Source organism: Sorex araneus, chromosome 6 (genome assembly GCF_027595985.1).
Source record: "Sorex araneus isolate mSorAra2 chromosome 6, mSorAra2.pri, whole genome shotgun sequence".
NCBI classification, from domain to species: Eukaryota; Metazoa; Chordata; class Mammalia; order Eulipotyphla; family Soricidae; genus Sorex; species Sorex araneus.
The window spans coordinates 97,166,499-97,178,328 of NC_073307.1; the positions used below are offsets into that span (position 1 = coordinate 97,166,499).

At 54.5% G+C, this 11,830-nt stretch overlaps 2 protein-coding genes across 3 annotated transcripts in view; one reads left to right on the forward strand and one right to left on the reverse strand.

Annotated features, from left to right (window-relative positions):
* Positions 1–4,370, forward strand: part of XRCC6 (X-ray repair cross complementing 6) — a 42,379-nt gene extending 38,009 nt beyond the window's left edge. For both annotated transcript variants that reach the window (XM_055141499.1, XM_004610723.2), the window contains exons 11-13: positions 974–1,074; positions 1,200–1,313; positions 4,028–4,370. In XM_055141499.1, coding sequence (XP_054997474.1) covers positions 974–1,074; positions 1,200–1,313; positions 4,028–4,221 — 409 coding nt within the window. In that variant the 3' untranslated portion in view covers positions 4,222–4,370. The remainder of the gene's footprint in view (positions 1–973; positions 1,075–1,199; positions 1,314–4,027) is intronic.
* A 1,834-nt stretch (positions 4,371–6,204) lies between these two features.
* SNU13 (small nuclear ribonucleoprotein 13) lies at positions 6,205–9,372 on the reverse strand. The gene is made up of 3 exons (XM_055142735.1): positions 9,216–9,372; positions 7,369–7,489; positions 6,205–6,565 (listed from the first exon to the last, which is right to left on the reverse strand). Exons 1-3 carry the CDS (start codon positions 9,216–9,218, stop codon positions 6,303–6,305), a joined length of 387 nt encoding a protein of 128 aa, XP_054998710.1. The 5' UTR covers positions 9,219–9,372; the 3' UTR covers positions 6,205–6,302.
* Between the last annotated feature and the right edge of the window lie 2,458 nt (positions 9,373–11,830).

The window sequence follows — 11,830 nt, forward strand, 5'->3', positions numbered from 1 at the left end:
CACAGCCGGGTTTGACTCCCAGCATCGCATATAGTCCCCCAAACGCCGCCAGGAGTGATTCCTGAGTGCAGAGTCAGAAGTAACTCCTGAGCATTGCCGGGTGTGACCCAAAAAGCAAAAAAATAAAAATAAAATAGAATCAAAACTGACTTTAAAATTTTTTAAAATGTGGGGTTTGAAGAGAGAACAGAGAGAACAGTGAGTAAGTGCTTGCCTTGCATGCACCTGACCCGGGTTCAATCCCTGGCCTCCCCTATAGTCCCTCGAGAACCATCAGGAGTAATTCTTGAGCATCACTGGGATACTCAAATCCAGAAAAAAAATTAAAAAGATTTGTAGTGCTGAGAATCAAGCCCAGAGGGAGGCCCCACGCCAGGCAGGTGCTGTGCCCTAAGCTAGCCCTCGGGTCAGATGAACGGTTCTTGGGGGTGGGGGGGGTTCAGAATGTGGCACACCTGAAACATTACTATTACACTGCACTGTGATTTTAATTAAGAAATTGGAGAGGGCCAGGGAGGTTACTCAAGGGCCCCACATGTGTGCAAAATCTTGGGTTCGACCTCGGTGCTGTAAGATTCCCAACTGTTGTATTTGAAGTGTTTTTCTCAACTGGTTTTGTACCTGAACTTTCTTAATAGCATTTTTTTCATTATTTTTTTGTGGGGGGTGGAGTTGGTCATACCTGGAGGTCTCAGTACTCCCTGTCCAATGCTCAGAGCACCATGCAATGTTAGGAACTGACCCTGCATGCAAAACCAGACCTCTTGCACTCTCGCCAGAGCTGTCATTTATTATTTTGTTTTCAAAACATTTATGACTTGGGGGCCAGGGAGAGGGCTGAGAGGGCTGGTACACAGCCGGGTCGCTGCAGGTTCAATCCTGGTACCCCACCGAGCACTGCCAGGTGTGGCCCCGAAAGCAAACACTGGTGCTTGTTTCCTGATATGTCTGTGTTGCCTCTTGTTTTAAACAGAAGTGACAGCTTCGAGAATCCTGTGCTGCAGCAGCACTTCCGGAACCTGGAGGCCCTGGCGCTGGACCTGATGGAGCCTGAGCAGGCGGAGGACCTGACTCGTAAGGAGGCTGAGCAGGGGGCTGTCCTCCCTCGGGTGCATTTCCTTGCTCCCTCTGCCCCTCGTCCCCCTCAGCACAAGCTTGAGCCTCACCGAGCCCCTCTGGCTGTGTTTTGGCTTTTCTAGTGCCCAAGGTGGAAGCGATGGATAAAAGACTGGGCTCCCTGGTGGATGAATTTAAGGAACTTGTCTACCCGCCAGGCTACAGTCCCGAGGGAAAGGTTCCCAAGCGAAAGCAAGGTGAGGAGCTGGGGGCCCGGAAGGGCGAGTTTTCACTTTGCAAAGCCCAGTGGTCATGGCTCCTGGTGCTGGGGGTCCAGGAGGGCGGCCCCATGCCTTAGTGCGCTCTACAGTCCAGACGGCTGGAGGTGGTTCTGAGGGCGAGTGTGCAGGCTTTGCGTGCCGGTGGCCCAGGTCTGATCCCAGCCCCTCCAGGGGTGAGCATGGAGCCAGGAGTAGCCCCTGAGCATCGCTGGATGTAGCCCCAATTTATCCTCCAGAAACCAAACTTGATTCACTACTTCATTTTCCTTGGGATGGCTGTTGTTAGGGTTATGTGCCCGACCAACTGAAGGCACTGTGGACATGTAAGCCATTTACCTTTGGGGTGTTTTTTTGTCTTTTTAGTTCAAAGCACGTTTTGTTATTCTAAGGAAATATTTAATCAAAAAAATTTAGGAGGGGGGCTGGGAGCAATAGCATAGCTGGTAGGGCGTTTGCCTTGCACGCGGCTGACCTGGGTTCGATTCCCAGCATCTCATATGGTCCCCTGAACACCGCCAGGAGTAATTCCTAAATGCAGAGCCAGGAGTAACCCCTGTACATTGCCAGGTGTGACCCAAAAAACAGAAAAAAAAAATTTAGGGGGGGTCACATCCAGTGATGCTCAGGAGTTACTCCTGGCTCTGCACTCAGGAATTACTCCTGGCTGTGCTTGAGGGACCATATGAGATGTTAGGGATTGAACCCGGGTTGACTGCGTGCAAGGCAATCACCCTACCCGCTGTTGTATTGTCTCTCCAGCCCCTAAATTAATTTTTTTATTGAATCACTGTGAGATAGACCCTTACAAAGCTGTTAACGATTAGATTTCAATCATACAGTATTCTAACACCCAGATCTGTGGTTTGCCTTCTAATTTTATTTTTTTTCTGCTTTTTGAGTCACACCCGGCGATGCACAGGGGTCACTCCTGACTCTGCACTCAGGAGTTACCCCTGGCGGTGCTCAGGGGACCATATGAGATACTAGGAATTGAACCCTGGTCAGCCACGTGCAAGGCAAATGCCCTACCCACTGTGCTTTCGCTCCAGCCCCTTGCCTTCTTATTTTTACTTTTATTTTTTTATAATTTTTACTTTTTTTTTTTTGCTTTTTGGGTCACACCCGGCGATGCTCAGGGGTTACTCCTGGCTCTGCACTCAGGAATCACCCTGGGCGGTCATCAGGGGACCATATGGGATGCTGGGATTAGAACCCGGGTCAGCTGCGTGCAAGGCAAACACCCTCCCCGCTGTGCTATCACATCAGCCCCAAGAATTTCATTTTCTAATGAAAAGGGGGAGGGGGGATTTCACGGTTATGGTTTGCAATTCTCCGGCTATGACTGAGTTTTTTTTTTTTTTTTTTTTGGGTCACACCTGGCGATACACAGGGGTCACTCTTGGCTCTGCACTCAGGAATTACCCCCCTGGTGGTGCTCAGGGGACCATATGGGATGCTGGGAATCGAACCCGGGTCGGCCGCATGCAAGGCAAACACCCTACCCGCTGTGCTATCTCTCCAGCCCTGACTGAGAGGTATTTTTGAGGAGAGGTGTGAGTCTGCACTGACCATAGCTGGGCAACTGTCCTTTTTTTTTTTTTTTTTTTGGGCGGGGGGGAGCAGGGCAACTGTGCCCTCTGTGGACTTCTTGGCCACCTGGGTCAGGAGTTTGCTGCAAGGATACATTGGTGCTCAAGCCCTGTGGACAGGAGTGACCTTGGCGCTGCTTGGGGCCTCCGGGACTGCACCTGCGGGGAAGCCTGAGCTGAGGGGACCGAAGTGGGCTCAGCTGCCTGGAATCACGTGCCCTGCCCTGTGCCAGGCCCGGATGGCCCCTTTCAGCTGCCTGGAAGCACGTGCCCTGCCCTGTGGTGCTCTCCAGGCTTGGACCCTTTTCTTCTCCGCGTGCAGTGAGGCTCACAGTTCGGGAGCGGGTTCTGAGTGCTCACCATCTGGGAACAGCCCTGGTACAGGCGAGGGCTTTGGGGCTGTCTTTGGCCAATGGAGCCAAACTGGGGCTTGTGCCTCAAAGACTTACAAGGTGGCCAGGGATGTGGCTCAGGGTGGAGCACGTCAGAGGCAGAGGCCTGGGGTTCCACACAAGACGTAGGCGCTGAGGGGCTTGGGGGGTGACGAGTGAGACATCTCCATCTGCATCAGGGGTGGGTCCCAGCGCACCCGCCTGTGCTGGCCTTCTTGTCCCTTCACTGAGCACCCCGTGCTCCAGAGATGCCTTCGGCAGCAAGGGAAGCGGCCATGCGTAAGGATGGTGTGCACGCCACTTCTTGTCGCTGTGCTGGGGCTCCAGCCCAGGGCCTCACATCCAGAACAAGTGGGGTGGAGAGGCCAGACAGCAGGGAGGGCGCTTGCTTGCCATCAGTAAGCCCTGAGCACTGCTGGGTGTGGCCTAAAAACAAAACAAACCCCCAAAACAAAATAAAATGGAAAAAAAAAAAAAAAGCAGAGCCAATGGTTTACACTGAGCCGCCCCCAGCCCCCGCAGGCTCCGCCGTGGCTCCCTTTGGACTCAGTCTTTTGACTCTGCTCAGTGAAGCTGCTTAGCCAGACACCTGCATCCTGGGGTGCTCTACGTAGGCCCAAGCCTTGGGGGAGGGGGTTCAGTGCAGCACCCCGCAGCACACACCTCCCATGCGTGCATTTCCCATCACCTCCACTGACCTCCTTCCCAGATGAGGACGGCCCCGGAAGCAAAAGGCCCAAGGTGGAGCTGTCTGACGAGGCGCTGAAGGCCCACGTGAGCGCGGGCACGCTGGGCAAGCTCACCGTGCCCTTGCTGAAGGAGGCCTGCAGGGTGTATCAGCTCAAGGCGGGCACGAAGAAGCAGGAGCTGCTGGACGCGCTCACCAAGCACTTTCAGGCCTGACCGTCCACACTGCCGCCAGGCTGCCCTCTGGTGCTCTCCTGCTCCCGCCTGGAGCGATGCCAAGGATTTTCTGTTGCCTTGGAGACAGGGTAGCCCTCCCACTTGTGTGCCTTACTCTCGGTCTGAATAAAGAACCCGATGGTGTGCTATGGACTGTTCTTTGTGGGAGAGAGGTGCCTGCTGCACCCAGAAAGCATGTGCCACCAGCTTAACTCCAGTGGGAACATCCCAGTGGGAACCACATACCAGTGGGAGTGAGTTTGACAGTTAAGGACAGAGAACAGTCCCCTCCCTGCCCAGTCCTGTTCCCTGGCTGCAGCCTGAGAATGTGCTTGGCTCATTCTGAGGGTAATATCTGGGGGTCGGAGGTCGTTTTCCTGCTCTTCTGCTGCTTTAGTTTGGGGGCCTCACACAGGTGCTGAGCGACTCCCAGTCCAGTGCCTGGAGTTGCGCCCGGAGGTATTTGGGACCACATGGTGTTGGGGTGTCTCCCTGGCCCCGAGCCTGCTTTGGAGGATTGAGTGTGGAAGCAACCTGTGTGGGAGTGTCAGGACTTGGGGCTCCTTTCAGACCAGAATGAGCACTTCAGGGAGGCAGAGGTGGGGTCTCCTCCCTGGGCTTCTGCTGTTTCTGGGCTTCTGCTGCTCAGGAAGCTTGGTCCTTGGCCTCCGGCACGCAAAGCCTGCGGAGTCATCTCTCCGGCCCCGTTCTTGTCTTTAAACCTACTTTGTGCCTTTTATTTTGGTTGACTCTAAAGCAGCGCACAGGAGCCTGGGACCCCGGGGTTGCTTCTGGCCTGCTGCTGCCATGGCCCAGCAGTGCTGGGGCTACTGGAGCCACAACACCAGGCAGCGCCCCAGCACTTTGGGTACATCTTCAGGCCCAGGTACTTCTCCCTTGGAAGAAAACATTACAGGTGGAAGGAAATTCAGGTCATTACAGGGGAGGGGGGAAGAAGGGCTGAGACTAGCCCCCCACAACCTCAAGCAGATGCCAAGCGCCACTAGGAGCCCTGATTCTGCAACAGTGGTTCTTCACTGGGAACACCTGGGCACCTGGGGGAAGGAGGGCAGGAAGGACAGCCCCTACTCCCAGCTTCGGCTCCCACCTGAAGCAACTCCCCAGGGCTGTGTGCACACGCCCTCCCACCCCCACCCCTCCAGACTGACCCGCCAAGGGGCCAGGGAGCCTGTTCTGGGAGGTTGTGGCGTTTCCAGAGCCCCTGGTGTAGTTGAGAGGACAGAACCGCTCCAGTGTATTTCTCCCAGCAGTGAACTGCTCTTTCGAATGTTTCAAGACGCTCAGAGGTGGCACTTAATACCATTATGGTGTACACCTGACCGACACTGGCACCCACAGGGCCATGGAAGGACCTTCCATTCACCCCAGACAGGTTACTTTCCCCGGAGTCCATCACTTGCACCTCTGCGGTGGCTTCCGGCCAGGTGTCTGCCTTGCCAGAACCCTCACTGCAGGACCCATCGGCTCCTTCTCTTCACTCCTGGTCCCTTGAAGACCCAGGTCAGCAGCCTATGGTCTCGTCTCCACAGGGCCACTTCTGGATCCCACAGCAGCCTGGTCCATTGCTGCCTGCCATCCTTGGGCACGTTGGAGGGGAAAACTGCACCCCAGTGCCCAATGCAAACAGAGGGACCCTAACGAAGGGGTGACAACTGCACAGAACATGGGCTTCCTCCCCAAAGGATATGCAGCCCCCAGAGAACAGAGAACCTCTTCTTGCTGACACACTGACCAAACTCCACCAGAGCTGACCACAGCGGGGGGTGCTTGCTCAACCACTTTCCTGCACACAGCAGGAGCCAGACCCCTTTCCTGGCTCCTCCCTGCATTGAACGGTGCCACCACTCTGCTCCCAGTTTGGGGCATAGTTCCTATTTCTCCAGAGAGATTCAACGGCAGAAGGACCACCAAAGGGAGAGACGGAGGGCCGAGTCTGAAAATACAAGCCCACGAACACCCGACTGTACCACAATAGTTTATGATAGAAAGTAGCCGGGGTCCTACACACGGACAGACAGGAAGACACAACACTGGGGAGGGGGCACGGGGCTGGGCGCGGGCTAGACCAGGAGCCGCTCGATGGACTGCTGGATGGACTGGATCTGCTGCTTCAGCTGGGAGCCCTCTTTGATGGTGACGGAGCAGGCGATGACGGGCCGGGACACCCCGCAGGCCCTACCCAGCGCCTGCTTGGAGCGCACAAACACGTAGGGCACGTTCTTGTCTTCACACAGCAGCGGGAGGTGCAGGATGATCTCCAGGGGCTCGGCGTCTGCAGCCATCACGATGAACTCTGAGATGCCTCTGTTGAGCGTTTTGGTGGCTGCAAGAGGACACAGGGCCCAGAGGGGCTGGTGAGGCTCAGGCAGGGCGGGTGCCAGAGAACTGGGCAAGCCCTGGCGTTTCTGTCCCTTGGTGGAAATGAGGGGTTGAACACCGATACGCCCCACCCCAGCCTTTCCACCCTACACCGAGGCAACAATCTTGTTAAAACACATCACAAATCTTCTTTTGGGCGTGTGTGCGCCAGAGGAACCCAGAGACTCACACATGAGGACACGTGCTCCACCCCTGAGCTCTCTCCATACCCAGGTCCTCAACTCATTCATACCAAAGATCAGGGCGTTCCTGCCAACCGCAATGACCAAGGCTTCTGGAAACCCCACACAATACCCACTCACGCTGGTCCAATGTGTGGCCCATGCAGGGTAATAAGGCTGGAGCACTGGACAAGAGTACAGGCCCCAGAGCCACCCGGCTTGAGTTCAGACCCTGGTGCCCATTCTCACAGGAGGCATGGGTACTTAAATGCTTTTTGGGTCACACCCAGCAATGCTCAGGATTACTCCTGGCTCTGCACTCAAAAATTAATCCTGGCTTTGCTCAGGGGACCACGTGGGATGCTAGGAATCGAACCCGGGTCGGCCGGGTGCAAGGCAACCGCCTTCTCTGCTGTGCTATTCCTCCAGCCGCAACAGGGATGTTTTTGTTCCACGGACCCTCAGTGCCACATGAAATGCTGCCCTTCAGTTCTCTCGTGGGCCCCATCAAGAGGATCCCGCCCCTTCCCAAGCCCAAAGCCCCGACCAGAGACCGGTGGTGCCCCACCCTCTGCGGCTGCCGTACCCTCATTGGCTCCTTTCCGTAGCTGCTTGTAGTTACATGACTGCTGAACAAGATCCAAAAGTTTCTTAGTGAGGTGGGCATCTGCGAGGGGGTAAGCTTTCGGGTTCACGTCAGCGTCAGCCTAGGGGGGAATCAAAGCATCACACTGAGCCAAGAGCATTCCAGACAAGCCTCCAAACAAACAACCCATTAAACACTTTTGTGTTTATGCCACACCTGGTGATGCTTGGGTCGCTCCTGGCAGGGCTCAGGGAACATGTGGGGTGTGGGGACTGAACCTGGGTCAGCTGCATGCCAGGCTAGTGCCCTAGCCACTGTCCTATCACTCCAGCCCCCACATTGTGCTTTGACTGGAGCACTTAGAACCTTACAGTGTGGATGCACTGGGGTAATATCTCCCTTCAGGGCTGGGAATACAGCTCCGCAGTTGAACACTTGCCTAATATGTGAGGCCCTTGGTTCCATCCCTGGCACTGCCAAAAAAAGGGTCAAAATACCCCTTTTGTCACATCTGCTATTTCCTCTCTTCCCTCCCTCCCTCTTAATCCTTACCCTTTGCGTGGTTACAATTTATGTCCCTAGATTATAAAAATGCTGGGCTGGAGATAGATAGTGCAGCGGGATAGGGCATTTGCCTTGCACTCAGCGGACCTGGGCGGGCATCTCAGATGGTCCCTGAGCACCACCAGGAGGGATTCCTGAGTTCAGAACCAGGAGTAGCTCCGAGTATTGCTGGGGGTGTGTGTCTCCTCCCCCCCCCTTTGCTAAACTTGACTCAGCAAACAAGGGCTCAACGCCACCTTAATTCCAATCACTCCTCCTAAGTATATATATATTTTTAATGCCAGTGATCTCGAACAGGCTTTAGAGATTAGTACATCTCTAGAAATAAGAACTCACAACTTGCAATGACAGACACATAAAGACCTCCAGGAGAGGCACCATCAGAAAGAGGAGGGCGTGAGATCCCTTCGCCAGGCGACTTGACCCCCTCGTTTGGTCTTTGGGTCTCCCCGGGCCTCAGGACCGAGTGTTCACCATGCAAGGCAGCCCAGCTCATTCCATACACAGCCAAGTCCAGCGGCTTCTGGGCCCCTCCCATTAAAAAACTTCCCACGGAACCACTGGGGATGAGATCGGACTACAAACCCCGAATTCCATCGGGTGTGAGGTCCGGAGGGAGGGAGGGATGGCAGGGCGGCGAGAGACGCCCCCGCCCGGGTTTCAAAGTCCCATCAGGAATTAAATAAACCTCAATCTGCAAGAAACCAGCCCCCGTGACAACAGGATCCGAGTTGTCGGAGACCCCCGAGCTAGCAGCGGGGACCCCGCACGCGCCCCTCCCCTCCAGGCTCTAAATTCCAAGCCCCCCGGCACGCGTGGCTCGCGGTCGGAACCAGAGGCGGACCCAGGGATTCCCGGATCTCCCGCTCCCGAGCCGTCAGCAGCCGGGTCAGCCTCTCCGCACCCAGGTTTCACACCAGCCCCCTAAAAAAACAAGACCACGCAAACCGGGAAAAGAAACGGAAAAGAGAAGGGGCGGGAGCTAAGGGCGGGGCGGGCGTCCCTCGTGCAACACCCCGCGCTCTCCCACGTGGGCTGGTTCTGGCTGCCGCGCCGCTCGCCGAACTCGGGCTTTCCGCGGACGACGGGCAAAGCCCCCTGCCCCCACCCCTGCGGCAGCACCCGGGAGCCCGGATTGCAGCCCGGGGCCTGCCGAGACCCCGCGGCAGCGGCGAGGCTGCGCTTGCCCGGGTTCCGACCCACGCAGGGTCTCGGCCTCCCCGGAGGGCGCGCGAGCCCACCCCCGCGAGCCCCGCTCCCGCGGGCCCGACACGCGCACTCACCATGGCTGGGTCCAGCGGTCGCGCCACACCTCCCGGAGCTCAGCCGCCCTCCCGCCCGCCGACGCGCAGCGCTCGACTCCGGCCGAAGAGGCGCCGCGATGGAGTAGAAATGGCCGCGCGCGCGGCCGGAAGCGGAAGCAGCGTCATGGAGCCGGAAGATCCCGCCCCTCTAAGGGCGGAACTCTCTGAAAAGGCCTCGCTTCCGGGAAACGGACCGGAAGTATTGTTCTGTTTTTTTTTTTTCCCAGTCTGCAAAATTACTGGCCGGCGTAATGAGTCAAGCCAGTACGAACATGTAGCACAACTAAGAAATGACATCAGTACTCCTGGCTCTGTACTCAGGGGTCACCCTTGGAAGTGCTGGAAGACCTTATGTGGTACCGGGTGGTCAGGGGATCAAACCCAGCCCAGAGCACAGCAAGAGCCATACCCACTGTACTATCTCTCCACCTCCAACCCCGATATTCTTTTTTCTTTTTTTGCTTTTTTTTTGGGGGGGGTCACACTTGGCAATGCACAGGAGTCATTCCTGGCTCATGCACTCAGGAATTATCCCTGGCGGTGCTCAAGGGGCCATATGGGATGCTGGGATTCGAACCCGGGCTCCAGCCCCATTATTTTCACTTTTGAAAAATCAAAGTAGGATGTTCTTGAACAATGAGCCTGTATGCTTTACCTAATTAATTTTGTTTCCCAATTGTATAATAACTTCATCTCCCAGTTCTCTCAGAACCAGCTGACCCTTTTAGGTCTTGCTATTTCGCTGTTAATAAATGTTGACATACTCTCACGATCCATTCATCTTTTATTACACTTTTGTAGTTAAACCTTTATTTTCTTTGTTGGTCCTGGGCATTGGACTCAGGGCTTCATATATACCAGGCAAATGATCCATACCCCCAGTCTCTATACTTCTGTACTTAAGACCCTAAAATCCTTTCCAAGACTTTCTAGGCCCTCCTCCACCTGCCCTCCCCACCTCACACGGTCTTACATCCAGTCACTTCTTTTTTTTTTTCATAAGTACTCCCCTTTCTCTCTACTCATTCAGCCCCTTCTGTTGACGGTCCTATGTTCCAGTCTCCTCCTTTATTAACTCCTGTTTATCACTTCAGGGAAGCCTCCCTCGGACCAGGTAATCACCTCTCTTGGATGGACTCAGGAGCACCCACGCCCACTCTGTAGTTGCTGTCTATAGCACTCACTGACCCTGTCTTGGTTCATTATCTTTCTTACCACGCCCAGAACAGAGCTGGTCACTGCTGGGAAACCTGGCACACCTAGTTTATGGCATCATACCTTGTCTAAAGAAGTGCTTGTTTCACATAGATATGTTTGGTGGCAAGTTTGAGAGAAGATTGTGGAGCCCAGAGGGTGGCTGAAGGGGAGCAGGGCAGTGCTAATACCGTGCATCTCACTCTGTTGCTAATGTGGCACAGCTCTGATTTCTCTGCTCATTGTGACAGGGAGAACTCGCACCATGGGGAATCGTGGGTTCTCAGTAAGACGGTGTTGGAAAGGACTAACTCCAGGATTTGGGTTTAGGAGATTTGGAGGGAAGTTCATGCAAGTGGACTTTGCTTGAATTAGATGCTATCAGGAAGTATGAATAAGTCTATGACTGGGCATCTTCATAAACATTATCGGCCAGGTTGCAGGATTGAGGTTCTGTCACTATAATGGCAATGACTCACTGTGGCCAGGAGAAGGGGGCATCTGATAATTTTCTAGGTTTTATTTGAGAACTGACATCGTTCAGAAGTGGTCTTGCTTTTGTTCGGTTAGTCCCAGAGTGCCTTGGTCTGAGGTGGCCATTAGGTAATTTCTGTTCTATAGGAGAGCCCTCCCCACCTTTTTTTTTTTTTCACTTTTTTTGTCACACCCAGGGATGCACAGAGGTCATTCCTGGCTCTGCACTCAGGAATTACTCCTGGCAGTGCTCAGGGGTATGGGATGCTGGGAATCAAACCTGGGTCAGCCCCGTGGAAGGTAAACACTTTGCACACGGCCGACCCGGGTTCGATTCCCTCTTGGAGAGCCCGGCAAGCTACCGAGAGTATCTTGCCCACACGGTAGAGCCTTGCAAGCTACCTGTGGCATATTCTATATGCCAAAAACAGTAACAAGTCTCACAATGGAGACATTACTGGTGCCCGCTCGAGCAAATTGATGAGCAACGGGATGATAGTGATATATAGTGATACAGTGATAGGATAGCCCTAGGCTAGGCACAGAGTCAGGAAGGCAGTGACTAATGAACAGCGAGGCCGCCTGAGAGTTGACCAGGTCCTCCCTGTCCTTGGCTGCAGGTTTTTTTTTTAAAAAATTTTTTAATTCTTTTCCCATCAGCCTCCTGTTCCTCACTTGAATTTCTGTTCTTCATAGAGCCACCCTGGTAGAGGTAGTCCAGCTGCCCAACTTAGCATGTACCTCTGTCCTTGACTCATCTGAGCCTGTGAGAGAATCAGATCTGAGTTGTGCCATCAGCCCCATCTATGCTCATATATGACGGCCTTCTCCTGGTACCCCCTGATTATCAGGGGACCACTTATAACCCCACTAGAGAGGATTAAAGCTGAGCCTGTTCTGATTAGGTATATATCTGTGCCCCTACA